A 24753-nucleotide genomic window follows, 5' to 3' on the forward strand; every position below is an offset into this window, starting at 1 on the left:
GTCTCCACGTTGGTTAGTAAAGAGCCCATCTGGGAGAGTGAGGGGTGCGCTGGGAGGCAGGAAGAACAGCAGCAAAAAAAGATGATCTGAGTTTTCCTGTCTTTCCTATGTGCTCGCTCTTCCCCTCTCCTCTTCCCCGCACTGTCTGTTATACTCATCTCAAGTAAAGGCCAACAGCCCGGTTCACTGGAACTTAAAACGCGCTAGCGACGATCCCCCCGGGCCCGGTGGCGCGATGCCGCCTGTGGCCGCTCCAGCCGTCCTGCCTGGGGCCTGGCGAGCGGGAGCGTACCCGCCGTGCAGGCGGGCATGCGGGGACTGCCAGTATGAGCGGGCAGCTGAGGCTTAGGTGGTGGCTCACCTGTGACCACAGCGTTGCCTACGGCAAAGCCAGGAGTCGTGGTCTGCTGAATTACAGGTCACTCCATTAACCAAAAGACCATTATTCGTCCTTCCTCTGACTCGCATTACTCTTCATGTCTTAGGGACCCTGTGGCACATTTGGTCATCGTGGTGAAGGTTGTGGCATTTTATGGGTTGCCAGTTTATTTATGTGGGATGGTTAAGTTTGTCCTCCAAGGGCAAACGTCACGTCAAAATACCTTGATGTTTATGTTGCTGTAATTGATGTATCCCTAGGAATCCATTATTAACAAGGGGCTCTGAGGATGGTTTTAGTAATAGTGTGATGCTGTCATCATTCACTTTTTTTAGCTAGCAGGCGTTTAAGGTAGGATGGAACTACTTCATCCTTCATGTATTTGTTGAAATATGGTGTGATTTGATGTTGTATATTCATTTTATGTAGTCAACTGGCTGTTGTATGCATAGCGTAACCTTAAGTGGACAGAACCCCTTGTGTTTAACGGCATGGCAGACGTCCTGTGTGCCTGTTTTGGTCTTTCATTACCTTGTAATACTGCAACACCTAGGATTTCTTATTTCAAATATGGTTCAGGCGGTTCTTGAATTATTTGCTGTTATTGAATTCACATACTGATCTGGAATACGTAGATTTATGGGACTTTTTTCGGAAACAGTCATTATAATGTTTGGCCGGCCCAAGTCTGATTAGTGGGGGACAGCAATCTAAGAGTTAGTAGCCTAGGGGAGGGTGGGGGGGTGGGTGTTTTTGTGATTTGATTTTGGTCTCTGTCACTGGATGTTGCTGTATGTCATCTTTCCTAGGCATGACATAATGCTTGAGTGGGATCAGAAAGAAAGGGATCAAGAACAGTATGTGGGAAAAGGTGTTTAGGTTTGGAATTGTGTGTAGTGTAAGCTGTTATTTACTAATCAGTCTATGGGATTTGTATTATTTGTTTCTTACATTATTTTCTGTGGCAAGCTTGTCAATTTGCTGCACAGAGATTTTCCCTTTTTCATTTTATATTTCTTGGTTCTTCAAAGAGCCTTTTTTTGGATTGCACATATTTAAAATCTCTTTAAAACTCCAAGGCACCATCTCTTTCCTATTCCAAATCCATGTTTCATCTCTCATTTGCCCCCTGTGATTTATTTGCAATGGGAAAAGCTGCAAGAGCTGTATAGAAGAAACATGTTAGAGGCTCCTAGAGGATTACTAGCTTTGGGAGCGTGAGGGAGCTGTCTCACAAGGCACTGTGAGTAGTTGAAAACCATGGAATTATTCGTGGGAATTGAAACTATTTTTGGAAGAAAGTGTGCATGACAGTATACCTCCTCTGTTCAGAAAACAAAATAGATTTCTTTAGTGTTATCATTTTTTCAATGTCTGAATTCAAAACAATTTCAAAACTGGAGTAGACTTTAGGAGATTCTCTCAGCAATTAAATTCAATCTGGTCATCTTTCACCGTGCAAGTTTGCTGATCTTTGCATGCTACAAAAGCCATTTCACTATACTTAAATGCTCTTTGAGTTTTGCATTGTTGCTAGGCAAGACTTTCTGGTACAAAGCTGAAATTAGGTAATGGGAGAACGTCTTACAAGTCAGTACTTCTCTCTATATATTTGGATGCCAAAATATGTGCTACAGCTAAGAAATTGATTGGGGTTGCCAGTGTCCCTACTTTCTTCTCTAGCACTTTAAGTTTATTCTTACACGCATAAAATTATTGAAAGACTCATGCTTGGATCCTTGACCGCATAGAATTACAGAATAATTTAGGCGGGTACCTCTAGAAGGCCTCTAGTGCCTAACTCAAAGCTATATATATTTAATCTTTAAACCCTTTTGCAGGAGGAGGGAAGATGGTTTTCTTTGTTTTAAACATTTCCAATCCTTTTTGTTTTTAGGACCAGCTATGTGGCCGTGACCCCACCTTGACAGATGAGCTGATTAATATTCTGACAGAGCTGACCCAGCTCAGCAAGACAACCAATGCTAAAGTGGCCCTGCGAGCACGGCAGGTAAGGGAGAAATTTTAGCAATCAAAGCAGATCCCTGTTAAAGACAGACTGCTGTTGCTGATCAGGACTGCTCCCACTTGGAACGTGCTATTTTGGAAAGTCTGTATCTTGTGATGTTTGTTTTGGTTACTATGCAAATATGAAGAGCAGAATATTGTGAGCAGCCCATTACCAGTGAAGATGATTAACCAGTGATTAACCATTGTGACAGTTTAACCAAGGTTGAAGTAGCTTCTTAATCACTGTATGTTGTGAGGTTAAGATTATGCTCCTCTGTCACTGCTCCGTCAGCTTTGTCTGGCTCAAAAGGGAATTCACTTAGGGTAGTCTGATTTGTGTGATACAGGGAGTCAAACTACATGAACCCTGCAAGCACAAGCGTAGGCTGCCTAGACTGCTTAGATAGCTGTAGAGTAGCCAGCCAGGGCTCATTGGCTACCGTGCAATTGCAAATCAGTCTGTGCAGAGAACAGGGAGTAAAACATAGACAAGAAACAGATGTTCCTTTGCAATTCCTCAGGAATTATTGCAAATAATTTGTTGGTCTTTTGGGGACTTTCTTCTGGCTTTTGAGTTACTTCTGTTAATTTGTTTTTAACCCTAAAATAATTGGAAAAAAGCTCTTGATACGGTCATTTTCAAGAGTCTAAACAGATGGTAATTTGAATGTCAGATGCGCACCTGGATATCATAGCGAGCTTCCTCTTTAGTGGTTTGTCTAGTCAGGAAGGAGCAAGAGGGCATAATTGTTTCATGATAATGTTAACCCTGAAGTCTGATCACTCATCTCACTCTGCAGTCCCTATCTTCACTCTAAAAGTCTTCAGCAGGGAAACTGACACTTTAGGGATCTCTCCTTTTATTTCAGTGTCTGAGTGTTGAAAATGAATCGGATGTTTGAAGCTGCTCAGTGACCTTATGTTTCCTTCAGGATTGTATCTTTGTCCTTGAACCATTCAGAGTTATTGAACCTCTCAGCAGCATGCTGAGGACAGTGCTGCAGTCCTGGTGTATGTCTTTATGTTGCTCTTTCACTTCATTTTCCCCTGCAAGCTGCTTCCCCTTCCTACCTCTGTATCCTTCATGTTGGGCATTTCATACGTGGCACCAGTGGCTCTTGCTTGCCTTGCTCGGAAGCTGTGAAAGGCCGTCTCCGTTGCTGGCCTCCCCACAGTTGTTGCCTGACAGATCTGCTTTCCAATTAACAGCTGGTCAGGCAGTCACCACAACTAGCAGCTTTACAGCTCTACAGTGCTAAATCACATGCACTTATAGAACTTGATGGAAGCAGTTCCTTTTCTCCATGGGGAATGGCCAATAACACAAACCAAGCAGATATGCAAATGAGACTGGTTATTGGGAGGAAGTTCACAGCATCACTCAGGTGCCACTGAATTCACAGGGGAAACCAGTTACCTCTTCTGGGATGGAGCGTGCAGTCTTGGAGTTGCAGCCTCTTATGATGGACCAGCATAGTTCCTTGCACTGACACACTTTGCATTTGCTATTTACCAGGTTCTCATTGCTTCCCATTTGCCATCCTACGAGCTGCGTCACAACCAGGTGGAATCCATCTTCCTGTCCGCCATTGACATGTATGGACACCAGTTCTGCATTGAGAACCTGCAGGTATCTATCAAACTTTTCTCCTTGTTTCCATGCTTTTTTTTCTCACTTAGCTTATGGTTCTGCTTTAGATCTCACCCAGAGTTCCAGGGTCATTGGGGCATTAAATTATATTGGTCTGGTTTCTACCTTCCCCCTCATTTTTGTTTTCATTATTACACTGATATCAGAGGAGAAATGCACCTCTAGTGCTCTAGATCATGACTCTTTTACTAGCTTTTGCTTAATGGACTCAAGTAAGACTTGCATGTTTTGGCTGCTGTCTTCTGCTCTGGCTTTCCCTTTAAGCATATTGTGGTGTTTTACCAGATCATGAGGTGTCTGAACATACACTCTGAAAACAATTCTTGCTTTTGCCAAAAGCTTCAAAGAGTCTGTAGACTGGGATTATTTGTGGGTAGGTGGGTGGGTGGAGAGCAAATTATGCCCACTGCTGATCCGGCAGTGATCTTGCAAAGGATTATCAGAGTAAGATCATAACTTAAAAAATTCTTTTTTACTCCTGATAACTAAAGACTTAATTGTGATGTATATTGAATTTTTACAGTTAGTATAAAGGCTGACTTAGAGTATTGGGGAAGTATGAGCTGGCTTATGTTCTGATAAATGGGCAAAGAACTTGGACTGAGAGTTGCTAGGGCTTTCGTTTTGCTGTGTTTGTCCAGCATTTAGTATGAAAAGGTACTAATCCTTGATGGAAAAGAAAAGCACAGAAATGAGAACTGGTCAGAAAGCAGAATAAAAAACTGATGTGAAAGCAGTATTTTCTCAGACTTTTGTTCTGACTTCATTTGGAGTTTTGCTTTTTTGTCTGATCCTGATTACAAGACAGGGAGTTCTGTTTTAAAGCTCTGTTACATGCAATCTCTTCTAGAAACTCATTTTGTCTGAGACATCCATCTTTGATGTGCTGCCCAACTTCTTCTACCACAGTAACCAGGTGGTAAGAATGGCAGCTTTGGAGGTAAGTTTGTTCCCACTGTAAAAGGAAAAGCTTTTCAGTTCTATGTATTTTTTTCATTTTTGTTTGTGCTTTAATCACTGTTACCTTGCAAGGTTAAGAGAGCTATAGGTGCGGAATTGTATACCAGCACTTGGAGTCTGGTATTTAACACTGTTAACATTTATAACTTGTATCTGAAATTTTAGCCAATTATCTTATTTGCTTAAAGCAGATTTGCATGGGTGAAAGGACTGAGGATGAAGCTACTATCACGAAATATAGTCAGCCCATCCTGTGCCTTGTGGTGATGCTTGTATCTTGCCAAACTGGCCCTTCTCAAATAACATTACTTGAATTCTTCTGTTTAAGTTTAAATTCAATCTGTATACTAATTTGGAGGCATCTGCTTGGTTTTTAATATTTGTATCAGTTCTCCAGTGTATCATTTGTTGTCTTTCTCTTTTTCTGTTTCCCCGGTGCAGCTAAATTGATTGAATTTCTCTTTAAACAGGTGTATGTTCGAAGGGCATACATTGCCTATGAGTTAAACAGTGTTCAGCATCGCCAGCTGAAGGATAATACTTGTGTGGTGGAGTTCCAATTCATGCTACCTACCTCCCATCCAAACAGGTCAGATCATGTATTCAGGTTCCTTGGGAGCTGGAGGTTTTATGAGAAGCTACTTCCTATCTCAACAGAGAAAATTTGCAATAGAAATGGTGGAAAAGGGGAGAGTTCCAGTGCCTCAAAAAAGCACAAGTTAATTAAGATAAAACCCTACATTACCTAGTTCCTGCTCTTTAAGTTCTAGCTGAACCTTGAGCCTTCAAAAGGTGTAATTCCAGATAGATTATTAAACTGCTAGGAATTTTAATAAAGAACAGTCAAACAATTTTTTCTTTTATTGGAGAGGCTGAAATCTCTTATAGCATGATAAGGGCTAGCAGCCTCCTTTTTTTTTTGTTTTTTTTTGTTTTTTTTTTTTTGTTTGGGGACACCAAGATGCATGTATAAATATATTTGATATATAAATGTAACAGTTGAAATACTTCATTTTCAGTCAGAATTTTTCATAATTTTTTTCATGATTGCTGAAACTTAAAGTTGCAAACCAAAGCATCAACATTCATTAAAGACGAAGGGTCTCATCTCACAGTGTGTACTAAAGCCATTAAAAAAATCCCTTGATTATCAGAACTTCTCCAGGATCTGCCAGGTTAGTCAGTCTTAGGGGGTCCTTCATTTGCACTGAAGGAGCTCAGGAGGATATTTTATTTTTTGTCCCAGGCAGTGGAGAGTGTGATGAAGCCAGAGGTGCAGTAAGTCTCCATGGCCACTGGGTGCCACTGTTGATCAGTGCTGGACTGGCAGTATGGTACCAGGGCTATTTCTCTCCTTTGTTTCCAAACATCCTTTTCCTTATTTTATTTTTGGTGGGGCTGGGCAATGGGGTCTAGTCTCGCTTCATTGAGAATCCGTAAGTACGTTTTATGAAATGGCTTTCAGAATCTGGTTTGCTAGAAATAAATGACTGTCCTCAACAAGCAGTGCAAAGCACTCATGATACAAATGGAACATGCATTTGGTCTCATCTGTTTCCTACATCACTAGAATATTTGTAAATAATTGCATACTATTTTTAGTACCCCTTTATAATGCTCTCTATCTCCCCATTCTTTCTCCATTTCCTATCTTTGCTAGACTCAGTCACCTCTGTAACTTGGGAGTTATTTGGCCTGCCCATGCTGACCACTGCTCTATTACTGTGCACAGGATTAATTGGACAAGGTCAGCTGGAAGATGAGAATTGTTACCTGCTTGGGGGAGAGCTGCTATGTCCAGAAATTTCCTTTCCCCATTACACTGAATTTGCTGGAGCAATGTTCTGAAACTTGGTTCCGCTTCTCAACTGTTGGCATTGCTGATGGTTGAATGAAAATGCATCATAGTCCTTGTGCAGAGGCAGGCAGGCAGGCTTGGGGACAAATTCGCTGCTTACATAGGCAGGTTCAGTTCCTCTGAGTTGCACCTCCGTATGTTAGTGATGTTGCTTAATGCAGCTTCTTGCAGTACACCGCAACTATTGTGTGGCCAGGTGCTAAAGCACAGCAGATAACAGGAAATCTAGAGACTTAAATTAGTGCTGAGTATGTTGATTTAAGCTATCTGTAAAGGCAGTCCTTATGTTGAGATCAAGACACGGAGCACTGAAATCTCGAAACTGTCTCTGACTTTGTCTTGCTTAAGTCTTTCTTGTCTTTGGCCGTGTTCTGTGTGTCTTATGTTTTTCTGTATCTTATGCAGCATGAACTTTTACACTGAAAAGCTAATAATGCATTCCCAGGGCAAACCTCAAAGCCAAGGTATCCCAGCTGATGAAGCAAAATGTCATTTGAGGCTCTGAAGGCTTGAGCTGTGGTGAACCAGAAGGGGAATTCAGAGAGCCCTAAGACAGCATTCTTTTTCCAAATTGATGTTGGTTGTAGGCTGCTATAAAATATTTGATCAAATATTGAAAAATTTGAAGTCCTGGTCATGGTTGTATCTGATTTCTGTGAACTTCTAATAGCTTGAATTTTACTGGAGCAAATATTGATGTAGAGAAAACTGCAAACTGATAAGAGTTTTGTTTGTGGAATCTTTACAACCTCTGTCATTGGTATTTAACCCTGATATGCTCTGCTTCTGGTCTGACTAGTCACAGCTAGGTGCTAAGTCTTTGTATTTTGGTCATTGAATGATTTTCATCAATTGCCCACAATACAGCTTTACATTGCGTCAGGGAGGAAACAAAAACTGTTAAATCTGAATAACAATGTTATGGAAATGCAACCTGCTTCCGGTGGGCAGAACACTGCTTTGAGAATTGTTTGTTTACGTTAACAGAAAACACCCTGTCTTAAGAATCCCCACTGATCTTGATTACAAGGGTAAGGCACAGGGAGAAAAATCTCTTATAGTTGAAACCATAGAGGGCTTTATAGATCAAAACCAGCACTCCTTACTGCTCGGTGGAAACCAGATGAGGAATGCAGTGTAACCATCTGCTGCCTTTTGCAGTAAATGAAGTCTCCAAGCCCTCTCCAAGTAGAGGGCATTGCAGTAATCCGATCTGGAGGAAGTGATACAAGCGTATCTAGGGGATGCTGATCGCTATGTTCTGCAGCAGGGTACTGCAGACAAATGTGTGTGTGCAGAGCGCCTTGCGTTTGGATAACCTGCCTCTTTCTGTCATCTAGAGTCCTAGTGGGAAAAGAAAGAGAAAGAAATGAGCCCTGTTTTGAGATGTTCTTTGCTTCCCTCATGTTCAGACTGCCCTGCTGAGATGGGAAGCTGGTTATTGGCTGGTATCTAGAGAGTTCAGCTTCCTTTGTGAGGATGGCGGGCCAGGTGAAAGCCACTGAAAGGCCTTTCTTAGGTGCTCAGCACAAGAAACATTGCTTGCCTCTTACCTTAAAAATCTTCTGTTCAAAGAAACATTGTGTCTAGGGGACACACTGAAGGGGACGGAATTATAGTGCTTTTTCGAAAGAAGTTCTTTCTAGTAATTTCTCATCTCCTCTTGTTCGCTTGGACAACCATTCTTAGGTCCGAAGCTGTAAGGTTTAAATTGAACTTGGACATTGCTGCAGCCTGTTTTTGGAGCCTGCTGCAGAATCATGCTGAGGCAGTGTTCCTACTAAAGTATTCAATTTTTTCCAACTCGTGACATCGCCACAGCTAGGCTGTTTAGCTGCTCTCTTGGTCTCTCCTTTCCTGGTAACAGCTGTGCTGGAGAATGAGGAGGGAAGAACTCAGTGGTAGACTTGCTCCCACAAAACAAGCTGCTGTCAGATGCTGAGAGAATTGCTGACAAGGGTGAGTTAGATACTGGAAATATCTTTATTTTGAGGTATGGCAGTGATAAGAGTTTTTTGCCTCAGATATCCATCCTGAGGATGCTGAGCTACAAAGGAAATTGTAGCATAACCCAGCCTCTCATTTTGCTTACTTTCTAATGCCTTACCCCTGCCTTCCCAATCCATCTGTACTTTGAGTCCATGCCTTCCTGTTATCCTACATGCTACCCCTACCTGACACTCAGCCTTGAGACATCCTCAAGAATCTCAAACTAGGAGGTATGACTGGGAGGTAAGGGCGAAGGAATGTTTTAGCACTGCAGCTTCCCTCTTCCTTCTGGATATTCTCCAAGCCACAAAAGACTTTAAGAGAACTTCTGATAATCGGCATAGTTATAAAGCAAGTCTTGCTTTTGAAATATGATAAACTAGTTTTCAAGCACTAATTAACGCTAGTTGCATTTAGAGTTGGAAGCGCATGTGACTCAGGAAACGTGAACATGTGGGCAAATGTCTCAGATGTGCCTAGGTTGAATTCAGTCTTGAGACTGCATTCCTGCTGCTCTTGGTGCTTCTGAGAGTGGAATTTAAGTCTAGTCATTAGTTGCTTTGTATTTCCATGGGACTCAGTCTAAACGTCTTAGTTATCTTGTGTGTGTTCTTTTCACCTGATATCTCCTCTTTCTGTGGTTGTAGATCTGTGTTGGCACCTCAGCTGGAATTTGATGTTGCTGATGTCAAGGCTTGAGAGTGATGCATGATTCCTCCTTTGCTGTCTCCTGATGTTTTATCATCTATGGAGTATTTTGGTGGTGGTTCTTTTTTGTCAGCCTCTTTGCTTAGAGGTCAAAAACATTTTTAAGGCTGAAAACCAAATTACCTAGTGCTGCTTTCTGAGAGTTCTTTTTATGGAAAAATCAGAACCCAAAACTTGCTTTCACTTCAGTCAGGGTTTATAGATACCTTTATATCAGTTCCTTCCTGCTAGGCTGCTTCATCATTTTATAATGATATATTCCTAAGGTTTGAATGTCTAACAAAATGGAAGCATTTTCTGTAGACTTAAGTAGCTGCTGAAAAGGCCTCTTGCATCAGTTATTGTATTCCTGGTACCGAATCGGCTGTGCTGCTTTGGACTTTAACCGTGTAAGCCCTGAGACTTGAGTGCAGAACTTGTACTGTATCATTAGGTAGCCTGAGGTCCCCTCCGTGTTGCGGGAGACTCACTGATATCAGGAGGGAGGAGGGGAAAACAATTCCAGGACACCTGTAAATCCCTGCAGTTTCGTGCTGAGGGTTTGATGTTAATTAGACAGCAGGCAGCAGTAATGTGCTGCAGCTCCCTTGGCTTGCCTGTTTCAGAAAGGGCAGAATCTTCCAACAGAGCAAAGAAGGGGCTGTTGAAGGGGCAGCAAACTGAATGGAACAACGATAATTTTATGCAAATTGGACTTCAGTAGCAGATTCAGCTTGGCTAAATCGCAGGGGGAGCAGAAGAATAAGGAAAAAAAGAGGGAGAGGAAAAACCCAATCAAAATGTATGGTTTGAGGCATGTTTCACAGCCTTCTGTTTAGATTCTTCTGCAGAAATGAAGAAACATAAGAGGAATGCCACTGGTCACAGCCAGTGGAATTGCTCTTTCTCCTGTGGTACTGCTGTTAATAACTACAAGTGGGTTATTCAGCCGACCTCTGCTGATTCCGCTTTGTTGCCTGATTTCAAAAGCTTTGCCCTGTGCTGGCACTCAATCACAGCTTGATATAACCAGTAGTGCTTTGCATGCATTGCCATCATTTTCATAGGGGAGTTCTGTTGCTTAAAAAAGGAGGAGGAGGGGAAGGAAAGCAAATTCAGATTCAACTAGGAGGTGTTGAAAGGGGCTAAGGAGGTTTTTGTTTGCTTGAGCAGAAGGAGGTGTAGTTGTAATGCTTAGAGCATGCTGCACTGCCTGCTTAGGTACAGAATGATCCCTAGTGAGATTCTTTTCCCTGGTTAGGAAGAAGAATGGATCTTAAAAAAAAAAAAAAAAAAAAAGAAAAGAAAGAGATAGGGAGAAGGACTAGAGCTGATGTGGTGAAGTTGTTTCTGAACCTGGGATCAGCTATACCGAGCTGGCTGTTGAGATTGCTGTCAGTGCGTGCACAGTTAGCTGTGAATTTATTCGGCTGCTTCTTTCGCAAACATTGCCAGAAAGCAGAGCAAGCCAGTTTGTAACTGGTGTTTTACGTGTTAGACCTGCTGCAGTCTCTGGAAACTCTAGAGATGCTGCTCAGTGAGTGGGTTGTATTGCCTTTTTGCAAGGTCTGGTTGTGCTGAAAGCATCAAAACTTTCCCTCTTACTGCATTTCAGTGACAGGCAACAATCCAATTCCTGGTGTGCACAACTCCTCCCCAGCTCTCGTGCCTGTAGATACAGAGCCAGCCCTATAATGTGCAACGTGGAGACTGTTCTTGCTCCATTCTTTTCCGCAATCACCAGTCACGGAGTCTTCTGTTTTTCTTCTGTTTTGCTGGCTGAGGTTCTCACCATGACCTCTTCAGTGCCACACTGAGTGGCTTGGAAGCAATTACTGGAGCAAGGCAGCAGGAAACTCCTTTTGAGACAGAATAGGTGATATCTCATGCTGCGGTTCTCTCTCTATTTGTTTTTTGAAGCTATTCAGCAACCACTACAGAATAAGTGAACTTGGTGCAGGAACAGCTGGTCCTCTTCAGACAGTTTTTTTCTAACTGAAGCAGATCACGTGCAGCTTTCTCACTATTTGCCAAGCTAAAGAATATGTGTCAGCTCCCTGCAACCTTGTGTCTCGTTCAGTCCTTACGACAGGCTTTGCAGCACAGTGTCTCTTCCCATTGGTGAAATTAAATCTTTACTGTTGAACAGATGTATTTGTAGTCTGATTTGGGCAGCTTCTTATATGGCTTGAAGAGATCCTGAGAACTTTTCATACCTCTACCAATAATGCATCTAACTCAAACTTGCAGGGAATATGCCTCTCCTATGACAAAACCACTCCAAGCAGGACCCATACAGTCAGTGTATGTAGCACTGTGACCATGCAAATACACTAGTCACTAAACACCCACCCAGTAACTCTGGGTCTTGCCTATGGTTAAGGATGTTAAGGAAGTCTGTGGCTTGACCTCCTGCAGGTTGCCGAAGGGAAGGGGAGGGGGACTGTCCAGTTACAAGCTCCCTGAAACTTTGCTTTCAATTTTTTCTCATTTGCTAATCTGTTTATACAAGTGTCTTGTGTGCATGTATTTTTTGTTTCAGTTTAATCTTTCAGAATGTCAGATCACAGAAATTCCTACATCTCATTGGAGGAGTGTGCCACCTTGTGCTTTAATGAATGTAGCTAGCATGGGCTAGACCTTTCTGTTCCTATGTTAGTGTGCAAATGTGCCCTTGACCCTCCTCTCTGCCTTCTATGTGCCATTACGCCCTGGTCTGCATGCAAAACTGAATTTTGGATTGATGTTAAAAAGGATTTGTAAAACTTTCCTGAAGTTAGCCTCAAGCTCTGCTTGGTTTTTTTGGTGCTCAGGGTCTTGAATGCTGAAAATCCAGAGTATTCTACAGTGTTTAAGTGCTTGTTTGCTTTATTTCTGCACTGTTTTGGGAGCCAGTGTGAGCTGCTGCTTAAAGTAGAGGTTTGGCAATGAGGGTTTGGTTTCCTTTGCTGGACCAGATGCAGTTTTCCTGTGTATGTGTTCACTTTTTGCATCTGTGCTGTAGTTTGTCTTTCTGACAGTGGGTGCAGACTTCTGTGTCTGGTCTTGCTTGTGAAGCTTGCTTGATGTCTGCAAAGGGCTTGAAGGTGATATAATAAGAGATGCTGTGGAAATGCAGGGTACTTTGCAAATACAATGTGTGTTCCTGGGATATTGTTTGCATGTTACATGCATGATCTGTGCTTATTCCCATGGCAGCAATGGCAAGCAAAGTCAGGTGGTGGGTGCCTTCTCAGGGTCAATGGAATTGAATTCTGCCTCTTTCTTGATGGTTAACAGATTTTGTTCATTAAATTGTAAAGTTGTTGCTGATCTGTGTATCAGCATGATGATAGTTCTTTATTATGGCTTTCACTAACCAATCTGTAACTAACTGTGGTTGTTTGATTACAGAGGGAACATCCCCACGCTAAACAGGTATGGTACTTGTCATCTTTTAAAATTTGAAAAGAAAGACTAGAAAGAAGTAGCCTAATACTTACTGTTTTAACATGTTTTGTTTTAGTACCCTTATCTTTATTTGGGAAGCTCTCAACCATAACTCTTTCCCCCCTCCCCTTTCTGCTTTTGTCTAAAACATGTTTTCAGCTTTTCTTTACTTTTTAAAAGCAGCTTTGCATGTGGCAAGCTTTAAAATTAAATTTGCCAGGTGCCTTAGTTCATCTGTTGTATGATACACAGTGAACTTTAGCAGAATGCTGCTTCTTGGGGGTCTCTTTTTTGGAGCTCGATTCCCAGCTGCTGACTCTCGATAGGGCGTCACAGTGGCATCGCAGGCGTTGGATTCTGGACAAGAGCATACCTGGGGCTGCTCGGCTTCCTGCAACTCGCTCAGAATTTGTTGAGGCTGTCTTACCTCCCTCACCCCATAGATGCATCTACATCTCAAACAGCTGACAGCATGTTTTGTTGTGTTTCAGATGCTAATTTTTCCTCCCTTGTCTCAGTTTGAAAGTATTTCTTGTTTATAGTAATACATGAAAAATGTCTGCTGTCTTTTTGTTTAGTTATTGTTCTGTGGTATTTTTTGTATTAGTTGTAAGAAATGTACACCAAGACATGTCCTGAAAATTTTTTGCTCTTTCAAAATGTGAACACCTATTATTTATTACTGCTTACAAACCTCCTTAGGGAAAAATAGTAAATATGGGCCTGAAAGTCTCATGGCTCTTAATCAGAGATAAATTGCAGAAACCTAGAGTGACTTCAAACATGAAGAGAGCTATTGATCAAACTGATGATATTTTAGACTTGTTAGTAGTGTACTTAAAGCCATATAAAACTATTTTTCTGTATGTGAAAAGAAAGAAATCTTAGAAAAGCCAGTAAGAAGCAGTGTCAGCAATCCACAGTTTGGTGCTGGTCCTGATTCTGGGTAGCTTACCAGCGTGCCATATACAGCATTATCGGGCCCTTAATTTGCCCGCTATGCAGCTGGGGCCTGAGCCAGTAAAGCAGTTGAGCATCTGTTTGTCTTTGCAAGATGCAAATTAAGCATGTGCTGTGCTGAGTCATTGCCCTGGTTCTTTCCCATTGCCTTCTGCCTCCTGTTGTGTTACCATTTGGGGAGGACAGAAACTTTGCCAGTGTCTTCCTAAACCCATGGGGCAATGAAGCAAGTGACAGTAAACTGTTCCTGCGTCACCGAGTGCTGCTGTGTGCCAGCTAGTCATTTCCGTCTCTTAGGGCAAGCTTGAAAGTCTCACTGTGTTGCAGGGAGCATTTGAAATAGGACCCTCAGCAGATTAAAATTAGTCTGCAGTTTGGAGGTTAGGATTATTCCCTGATTCTGGTGGCTAGGGAAGGGAGGCCTACGTAGTTGTATGTCCTTTGTTCAGTGGGAGAGAAACTTCCTCTGCTAGTCTTCACTGTAGCATTGTGGATCTTTGGGGAAAAGAAAAATCCAAACCCCTCAAAACAGCACAAATTATTTCACAGCCAGTATATGCTACTGTGGCAACTGAAGTATATGAGAAGTTAGTGATACTTTAATATATTCAGGATCTTGCCCTCTCACAGGAAAGAAAGCTGACCTCTAAAGTGAATGTGCTCCTTCTTTAAATAGAAGTCTCTTACATTGTGCCTTCCTCTGTTTAAATCTGTTCCAGTCCTTCTCACTTAGGTAAGGAATTGGTCCTTTGAGTGATATGTTTACTGTGCTGTATCTCACTGCTTCAGTAGCAGGCATATAGGCATGACTATAACCATAGTAAGAGGTCTTACCTGGAGAACAGTGGATCTGGAGCTCTGCTCTGTTTCCTTAGTCTTTTGCCTTAAGATAAATGTGTTCTGTGGCCAACTGCTTACATGTAGCAACTGCTACCTTTTAGCAATCAAAACTGACAAAAGTAAAAAAGGTTGGGGGGAGGTTTGTAATGTTTTCAAAATCTAGGTTGAATAGATGAAAAAAGCATGTTAATTTGGTCAGCAGTTAAAGTGGAAGGCACTGTAATAGGACTTTAGTTAGGATATCAATCCTAGTGTAAGCTTGTAGAAAACCACATAGAATTGTTGAGAGGTCACTGTATCCCCCTATGTATTTGAGGGATGTAAGTTATAATATGACCAGAAAAAAATGCAGAAACAGTAAGAGAATATGGCTCAAAACATTTTAACTTAATTTGTAAAGGTTTAGTAAATCTTTAGGTGCCCAAACTTAGTACAATTATTTATCTCAGTATTCATCTGTAAAGCAAAACATACATACAGGAGGAACAGTGCTTTCAGCTGTGCATAGTCATAATTTACCTGTCATCTCAGATGTCTTAAGAAATATTTTTTAAAGGGTAGTAACGTTTTTTAACCATATGACTGTTCCTGAACGTGGGGAGGACATCCAGGTAAGGATATTAATGATATCAGACACACATGCCAGCATTGCAATGGCTTTGGAGAAGACAGCACATCATGTCTGGCATGCTGAAGAGTCTAATAGATCATGCAACAGTTAAAATGGATAAACAGTCACACTTCAAATGGTCATATATATGCTCGTACATATCTTTTTCCAGTGATTTTATTTGTTTCTCCTTTGTCTTTCTAACTGTGATCTTACTGAATTGCCATTTAGAATGTCCTTCTCTTCCAATCTCAATCACTATGGAATGGTCCATGTAGCTAGCGTGAGTGATGTACTGCTAGACAATTCGTTCACTCCACCATGCCAGCGGATGGGTGGAATGGTCTCCTTCCGCACGTTCGAAGATTTTGTCAGGTATGTGGGGAAGAGCGACTATGATCATTTGCATTGTCAACTTCCTCGATGGGCCCACATGGAACTGGATGAAGTCTTTGCCTTTGTCTAGAATCAGGTCTAAAGTGTTCCTGAGCTTGTCTGCTAAGTTTCTGGGGTTTCAGGTGAAGGGTTGTTTGTGTCCCTTCCGTTCTTGAGATAACTGGAAGTTTCAAAATGCTGTAAGAGCAGTTTGCTCACAGCCTAAAGGATCAGCATCTTGAATTTCTGCTGCTTTGGAGATCATTTGCAAATATGCTGATTCCTTCTGATATTCTTGCATACGCTTATATATATGGAAGGATGTATTCTTTATGCTTGCAACCTTCTAGGTGTAGGCAAAAGACAGCAGAGCCCAGAGCAATCATAAGGGCCTGTAACTATCAGGTCTCTGACTTGTGTTGGAAGATCCAGGTTCTGCCTGGGATTGGAGAGTAGAGGAGGTATTGCCTCCCTGTCTTTTGAGTTACAGTCCTGCAAGAAGGAAGGAGTCTTGTTCTCCTCTCCCCCCATTAGCAAGGTATTTTGTGGATTTTAGTGCTGTTTGGTTTTGGTGTTTAGCAGCAGCGTATTTATGATTAATACTTCTCTGGTGTATTTCAGAATCTTTGATGAAGTGATGAGTTGCTTCTGTGACTCTCCTCCCCAGAGCCCAACCTTCCCTGAAGCTGGTCATGCTTCCTTGTATGATGAAGAAAAGGTATAGTAAATTTTTTTCTCTTTATGTTTTTGTTTCTCTCTTGAGGTTGCTCTCAAGTTGAAGATGGAAGGCATACAAAATGCCGCAATAACTGCAGGCTAGATACTTTTCACTGCTTCGAGTGCTGGGTACAGGAGTTAAGAGCTTTATGTATGTATTTATATGATTTGTTTGTTCTGCAGCAGATGACTCAAAGTAGGTGACCATTTCCATATTCAAAAACTATGGTTAGGTGTTTACTCTCTCTGTAAGTTTGTATTGTAACTTCTAATGTCAGTACACATTTCTGGATCCACAGCAGTGTAACTGAGAGTTTGGACCAATGATTTTGTTTCTAGGCCTTCTCTGTGAATAGGGCTATTGCACTACGTCTTTAACAGCCTTCACTTGCCAAATTTTCTGTCTTACATCCTTCCTTGTCAACTTACATGCTGATTCTTCCCTCTCTTCTGCCTCTTAGAACTGCATTTAGGAGGTAGAGGTGAGAGGAACCCCTACACTTTTTATAGTGACACAGATAGCAGGTGCAGAGGAAACAGCTTGTTTATAGTGCTTAGAAATAGAAGAGCTGCTGCCTGTAGAGACGGTAGCTGCTCCTTTGCTCTGTCCTGCTTCTCAGGCGCTAGGAGCTCTGTTTGAATGTAGTGTGGCTTCAGAATAGGGCTTTGTTTTAGACTGATCCATTAATCTTGATGTGTTTAAGTACTGTAGTCTTGTTCCAGAATATTACCATCAGCCTTAATGTCTTCTGATCCCTCTCTTTACCTCACTCCAGACCTCACCAAGGCTAATTTCCTGTTTACACTCAGTTTATCAGAGTTAACTGCAAATTCCTAAATGCTTTGTCATTTCTCAGAGTTTTTACATAGTTAATGCTTCTAAATTATGTCATTTTGTTGCAGATGTGAAAACACTTGTTGTGTTGCTCCTATTCTTTGTCTGCTTCATTTCATTACGCTTCTTGACGGCAAAGTCCTCTTTTGTCCCATCTGTACTGCATCCCATGAAAAGAGGATAAGTCTCTGCATTCTTTTTGTGCCCGAAATCTTATCTTAAGTTAACCAAGTCAGATGTGATCATCAGAAACAGATTGTCAGAATGAAGTGCCTGTTTGCTGTTTGTGCACATTAACTCTTTTTTTGTGTGTGAAATTATGAGTTTGTGAGGCTGCTTGGTCAAGGATTTCCTTCATAATTTTGCTTTGTTTACAGCAGGTGCTACTGAGGTCATTTCTCTCCTAGGGGACATGTATTTTAGAGATGTACTCAGGGGACCTCTTGAGAATACATACATGTTATGGTGTTAACAATCTATTTATAGGGAATGTTTTCTTTAAATTGCAGACTGCTCGTGAGGAGCCCATTCACATCCTTAATGTTGCTATTAAAACTGACAGTGACGTTGATGATGATGGGCTAGCAGCCATGTTCAGAGAATTCACGCAAAGCAAGGTAAGTTGTTTAGCTTTGCTTTGTCTCTCTGGAACTGTGTATTTTTGTGGGATAGTTCTGTCTGCTTTGAGAAAAGTCTGGGTATTCCTCAGACTTTTTTTTTTTTTTTTTTTTCCCTCCAAAACAAATGAAACACAGCCTTAATTTATTCCATCTAGAACCTTATCGCTTCTTTGATCGGATGTAACTGCACCTTTCTGAAGCCTCCAGGGTGGGCAATGAGTAACAGTGAGCTCTTGTTGTTTCTCTTTGCAGTACCTAGTGGTGTAGTCTAATCCATCAGCTCAGGACTCTTTCCCTTTAATTTTTGATAGGGTGAACGACCCTTAAAGTTTTATATGTGTCGGGTGAATCTTCAGTATCTATTCACAGATGCTCTGAAAGAATGTGCTGTATTCCACTCCTTAATAGTAATGTGAATAGAGTCACTAAATTGTTACTATCTCTGTTATAATATATAAGTAAGAGACCTGCAAAGAGGCATTAAAATGGCTTCTGTCTGTGAATCGTAACAGTCTTAATGCAATTCAAACTTGTTCCCTTTTTACTGGCATACTGGAGCATCCATCTAGTGTGGTATTTCTGGTCGAAGGTGGAAAAGACTTGTGCGTTTTGTTGCCCCTTCATAAGTAGGGGATTCACCTTAGTGTACCAAGTGTTAGTCCTGTGGTCACTTTTCTAGAAAACCCCCCACGTGTTGGACTAGCCCCCTTGTGTCCGCTCTACCCTCCAGTGTCTGCCTCCCTCTGCTTCTCTGAGTGGTATGCAGAACCCCCCCCCCCCCCCCCCCCCCCCCCCCCCGGCTTGTGGCTAGGAGTAGCCCTCAGGCACTGAAACCCTGCAGCATCCATAGTGCCTGCAATGATTAAGGAAGGGTTGAGAAAGGAGTTCATAACTTTGCTTCCCAGTTTGGGAGGTGGCAATGCTTTCTGCAGAGATGAGACGTGCTGAAAGGGGACTGGTATCCACTCCGCTTCAGCAGCTTCCTGTCTCTTTAAGCAAAGAATATAATCAAATATAAAATTAAAACTAGTTTTGCTTTTCATCTGCTTGATCATGCTCCAGGCGTTTTATGGGAAGGAAAAAAAGGAAAGAAATAGAAAAAAAATTCCAAAACACATTAAACTATCAGATAGGTTGATCCAAATTGTCCAAATAATCTTCTTGTCCCAGCATGTTGTGTGTGGTGTTTTTAATAGAAATTAGGATCATATACTTGTAAATGACTTGTGGAGGAGATTGAGGCAGTCAGTGTAAATGGAGTTTCTCCAGGTGCTGATGGCTAATCGCTCTGTAATAGCTGTGGACTTGCTGTGAGACCCACATTATTACGATGTAATCAGAATCCTGTTGCTATGCTGTTATTGTCTGCCACTTGTGGAATTTTAAAAGCAATAACAATTTTTGCTTTTTAAATCGTGGCATTATTAAAGTTATTTTCTTCCTCTTGCTATGAATATAGTCACTGATGCTTATTTTCAAAGGGCTTAACCTTCCTAAAACATTTCAGTCCAAGCCGAAAGGAGTGGTTTTGTTCCCAGTCTTAGCTACGGTTCTTGTTTCTAGTCCATTTTCTCTCTCTCTCTCTCTCTCTCTCTCTCTCTCTCTCTCTCTCTCTCTCTCTCTGTGTGTGTGTGTGTGTGTGTCTGTTTGTCTGTCTTTCAAATTGGAAAAAGGAGGAGAGAGGATAAAAGTTTTAGAAACAGGAGCAAAGTTACCATATTTTAATACTTTTCAGAAAAGCAAAGGCATGGTAAATATTCATGGCAGCACTCATTTCTAATGTGACTTTATTGAATTTGATTTTGTTTTTTAGCAACCAGAATGAACACTCTGATCAGTTCAAAAAATAAAATAAAACCTGTCACTTCTGCAGTATTGACACATCTGTCCTTTGTTTTTCAGTTGTCTGTGCGCTGTTTGCGCCTAGACCAAGTATGTGCTCCATACTTCCATGTGTCCGTTCCTTTAAAAGGATCGTGTGCCATGCGCGTACCATGCTTGCCTTGCCCTCCTTTTGGAAAGTAGTCTTTGCAGTAACGACAACAACAAAAAGAGACCAGCTTACTGGGGCAGGTGAACAAGAATATATCCTGCAAGACTTTTGAATAACTCTTCTGCTTTACTTATTAGCATGGCTCAACTGGAATACTGTGTCCTTGTGATTTGATTACTTTTCTCTTAATCTCTGTAGAGATTACTAAATCTCTACAGATTTAATGTATTTGTTCATGTGTGCTACTAGACAAACATCAGATGAGAAATATTAGCTATGAGTAGACTGAAACGGACCTTGCAGGAAGATCTTTTCCAGATCATAGAGGACTTGCAACTGCTTTTGATATGTTCCTTTTCTGTTAATCCCAATATCTTGGTTCCATCCTTTCATTTTTACAGAAATCGGTCCTGATTGAACATGGGATTCGGAGGCTGACTTTTCTTGTAGCACAAAAGGTATTTTGATATCTCTCATATTGATTAGAACTGTTTGGTTTCTAGATAAAAATAGCACTGACATTTGTTGTGTTTTTTTTCCAAGTTAAATACTGTATTAACTATATTTAGTTCTCTTTTCACTGCTTTTATTCTCTAAAATTTGAGGTTGTTTTAATGGATTTGCATAAGAAAATTAATTTACAATTATCAACAATCTTGACAGCTCTTGTTTTCTTGAATTAATTAATTTTTGATTTTCATCCTAATTGCTAGCTTTTTTCTGCTTTTTTTTTTTTTTCTCTCCTCTCTGTGTTCGTGTGTTTCCTTTGTAAGGACTTCAGGAAACAGGTCAACTATGAGGTCGATCAGAGATTTCATGTAAGTAAAAAGGTTCTAGAACTGTGACGTTGTTGCCCCCAGGCCAGGAGGCATGTAAGTGACTCTTGGGCTTCTCATAACTAAGCTTGATTAACATTTGATTTTAAGTGAGGTTTTTAATCCCAACATTGGTATCAGGATCAAGTGAAGTATTCAAACAAACATCTAACTTTAAATTCAGGAGTGGGTCTTTAAATTCAATAGTGGGGCAGGTCCTGTGCTAAAGAGTCCCTAGTTACCAGACTGACTTCATGACTCTGATGTAGTGATAAAATCTTGATTGTTTCTGTGTTGTTTTTGTATTCTAAAATGTAATTGTACAATTACATTTACATTTCTTGCGTGGTGTAGTGGTTTCTTTAGGCCTTCTTACTGATTTTAGAATAACTCAAAGAAGCAATTGAAAAGATCTGCTAGATTTCAAATAATGATTTAGGGATGCAGAAAACATTTGGAGCTCTTACTGCTAAGAATTACTCCTTTCCCTACTGAGGGCTAGTTTGGCACTGCTTTCAAGAAGACAGTGGAAGGCATAAACCAGATTTTTATTCATTGTCTATCTACTTCACAACTCTGGAAGCTTTTAAGAATTGTGAAAGTGCAAAAAATTAGCCCTGTGTTCAAGAAATAAGTTTAGGCAAGTTCTACTAAAGAAAAATTACTTTATAAATCAGCAAAAATGTGGATAGCACCTCTTGGGAATCACTGGCCGTGGTAGGGCAGAGAGAGCGTCTGCCCTTATGGAGTGGTTCTTGGGCAGTGTCATTCGCCAGTCTGAAAATTCACAACTGTTGCTACTATGAGACATTAATGCAATGTGAATTATGCACTTTTGAGTTGTATTGTACTCTTCAAAAATAGTCTATTTTACAATTTATTAATGGATATTAATTTACTAATAAAGGCCAAGAAGTTCCCAGCTGGGTTTCTGGATAGGGAAACTGAAGAGAGCGCAGAATAGCTCTCATTGACCAAATGCACAGAAGAAAACAGTAGATCTGTTCCGTCCTTTTGAATTTGTCAGTCACTGGTTCTGAATGAGCCCTACACGCTGTCCCCCATGCTCACGTGGAGCTACCCAGTCAGATGCCTGTCTCTGCTGTCCTTGCACAAGCTGTTAGGAGCTGGAGCTCTGTGGATCCCTGTTGCAGACGTGGGGATACATGCTCCAGAGGCAGCCTCCGTATCTGACCGAACGCTACTTGAGGGCTGCGAGCCGAGCAGTGTAGAACTCGATCTCTGGATGAGAGGCCTTCGCTAGAGACCCCAGTCCCCTGGGTGCTGTTAGGGAGAATGTAACCCCGTGCTGTGGCATGAGTAAGGTGGTAGATCATGGAGGTTTGGAGTTACTGTAAGCCTTCAGAATAGTCTTCTGTGCTTGCAAGGTTGGTCAGTCTAGTTCTCCTGAATGTGCTGTTACCCCCAAAATCAGGCTTGCGTTTGCCCTGAGCTGCCGTTTCCTGCCATCTGTTGTTAAGATCTTGCTGTTTCTAAGCCAGAGGATGCACTGTGGTTTGTCATTGGTTTGGAAAGTTTGTAGAATACCTCTGGGATCTTTTGTGAGTGTCAGTCTTTATTACTATCTCCTATTCTATTCAGTTTATTACTGGACCCACTATTAACTTAGCCAGGGCCTGGGCTTGGGTTTGTTTTTGTTTTAATTACAGTCTATATAATTAGTTCCCAGCATGTTGAGGTAATAGAGAGTTGCTTCAGCAAGCTTCCAATTTCCTCATCTCATTAGGTTTTTAACGTGATTATTAGTATAATAATCAACTATGATGATTTCTGTTGTAGCTTTTCACATTCTGCGATTTGCAGGGTGTCTTGATTGGCTAATTTAGGCAAATTATTTTGATTGTCTTGATGATGGTTGGTTGATTAGAACACAGCAGGGGTATAATTCTTCTGCCTAGGAAATGGAGCACTCTTTTGGTTTTTGGTACCAAAGTACTGAGAATTTTTGTATGTGTGCACATCTAATTATTATATTTGCCCACAACACTAGTCAAATGCCTCAAAAGCAATTACGTTAGTGATAGAATGATCGTGTATGGTGTTAGAAACTGGCAGCATGCAGAGGAGGACAGGTAGGAGGGATTTGGAAGAAAAGTGAGGAAACATGGAAGAGTCTTCTGTGTGTTATTTTCTTAGCGTACTACTGATACTTACGGGGTCATCTAAATTTCACCATCATGTGGATTTTCAGTGATGGGGTTTCCTGTACCAGTGGCTAGTCTGGAAGAGATATTCCAGTCAAACACAGGTTACTTCGTCTGACAGAGTCTTCAGGTGAAATTCTGGGGGTTGTTCTCTATAGGAGATAGCGAAGGCGATCCATTAGTTACTTCTGCCCTTAAAAGTTGTATTGCTTAGTGGAGCTTTGTACTTTGTCATCATGCAGTGGTGTTGCACTGGATCAAGCTAGGGCAGCCTGTTTTTCATTGATACTGAAAATATGACTCTCACTCAGAAATTCAGTGACACCGGGTCAAATATCTCCTTTCTTTTCCTAATAAAGTGATTCTGGCTGATTGACTTTGCTCTCTGATGTCACCTTTAGCATAAATGGCCACTGTTCTCATGTTGGTGCAAAGCTTTCGCAAAAGTTCCTCCACCCAGTAAACGTAGTAAATATATTTTGTAAATTTTTGTAGAGTACTATTTCATAAACAAGGATGAAGTTTCCTGTTAGAACTCATTATTTCCTTGTGAAGAGAGTATTTCTAGCAGTAATAATATGAAGAGAGCTATAGAGCATCATTTTGTGTATCTCACCTTACATAGCAGAGCATTAATCTCACTGTAAGACTCCTGAACATTTCCCCAATAATCATAATAGAACTAGAAGAGGTTTCCCACTGTCATGTCTGGACAGTTCAATTTTACTGTCTGTTGGTAGTGGAAAATAATAATCAAAAGCCAATCAAGTGGCAGTTACTGTGTTAACAGGGAAGGCAGGTTTAAGCTACCCCTGCTGCCTTGTTGAGGGTAACTTGAAAGTAGCTTGTAACAACTTTTATCCTCTCGCTGCAGTGCCACTCCAGATCTGGCCTGTGAGCACTCTTGGGGTAGATCAAGTGGCTTACTTCTAGAGGACTAACATAATTGTTTTTATTTTCAAACAGAGGGAATTTCCAAAATTTTTCACGTTCCGTGCCAGGGATAAGGTAAATAGTATATTATTAAGATTTTTCTCTAAATATTGGCTTTATCCTTTTTTTGCATAGTTGTTCCGTGTCAATCTAAGAGGGAGGAAGCTACATAAATGCTGCACAGCACAGAATTTTCTCCTTGTCTAGGTCTGTTCACCATACACTCAGTTGATGCCAATTGGAATTATGAGTCTTTGCTAGATTTGGATTAAAAAATATGCAAGAACAAGCCTAACTTGAAGCTTCTGTTCTTGTAGATTTTAGCCACAGTAAAGCATGGAGAGGTTGGAACCTGAGTTTGATATCAGACTTTCTGGGCTCTTGTGAAAAAGAGGATATTTTGAGGGAGTGAGCTTAGGAACTTGTAATCTGTGTTCTACTCTCAATATTTCAAAAATTTCAAGACAAATCTTAGTACTAATGATGCTGGTGCATCAGATTTCAGACAAACAAAAACCCCCAAAACTTGGGTGAACTGATCTGCATTTTTAGCATTTTAGTTATATATGAAATTTCATAATGACTATTGTCTAGTTCTCCTCATCATCTGTGTTCCAGCTTCTTTAACTCATCCTCTTCTTTTTCACTCTTTTCTCCTTGTGCTGTACTGGGTGTTTCCAGTTTGAGGAAGATCGGATCTACCGTCATCTGGAGCCGGCTCTGGCTTTTCAGCTAGAATTGAACCGGATGCGAAACTTTGATCTCACTGCCATTCCATGTGCCAATCATAAAATGCATCTCTACCTGGGAGCAGCTAAAGTTGAAGTAGGAACAGAAGTGACAGACTACAGGTTCTTCGTGAGGGCAATTATAAGGCATTCAGACCTGGTTACCAAGGTGAGTTCTGTCATCCATGCAAGCTCTGTT

General features: G+C 41.1%; 1 protein-coding gene across 15 annotated transcripts in view; it reads left to right on the top strand.

Moving 5' to 3' along the window:
• The window catches only part of ACACA (acetyl-CoA carboxylase alpha), a 159514-nt gene that overhangs the window by 61131 nt on the left and 73630 nt on the right, over nucleotides 1-24753 (top strand). For 13 of the 15 annotated variants that reach the window (XR_009960407.1, XM_062592431.1, XM_062592424.1 and 10 more), the window contains 12 exons: nucleotides 2277-2390; nucleotides 3906-4019; nucleotides 4891-4980; nucleotides 5471-5589; nucleotides 12928-12951; nucleotides 15605-15748; nucleotides 16370-16466; nucleotides 17810-17917; nucleotides 20315-20371; nucleotides 20687-20731; nucleotides 23860-23901; nucleotides 24508-24723. Coding sequence is in view for 14 of the 15 variants with exons in the window: in XM_062592431.1 (XP_062448415.1) it covers nucleotides 2277-2390; nucleotides 3906-4019; nucleotides 4891-4980; nucleotides 5471-5589; nucleotides 12928-12951; nucleotides 15605-15748; nucleotides 16370-16466; nucleotides 17810-17917; nucleotides 20315-20371; nucleotides 20687-20731; nucleotides 23860-23901; nucleotides 24508-24723 (1170 nt within the window). In the remaining variant the exon portion in view is untranslated. Of the gene's footprint in view, nucleotides 1-2276; nucleotides 2391-3905; nucleotides 4020-4890; nucleotides 4981-5470; nucleotides 5590-12927; nucleotides 12952-14553; nucleotides 14654-15604; nucleotides 15749-16369; nucleotides 16467-17809; nucleotides 17918-20314; nucleotides 20372-20686; nucleotides 20732-23859; nucleotides 23902-24507; nucleotides 24724-24753 lie in introns of those variants that run through there. The other 2 variants (XM_062592435.1, XM_062592438.1) reach the window with 2 other exon arrangements.

The sequence above is a fragment of the Rhea pennata genome, chromosome 20 (genome assembly GCF_028389875.1).
Source record: "Rhea pennata isolate bPtePen1 chromosome 20, bPtePen1.pri, whole genome shotgun sequence".
Lineage (NCBI taxonomy): Eukaryota > Metazoa > Chordata > Aves > Rheiformes > Rheidae > Rhea > Rhea pennata.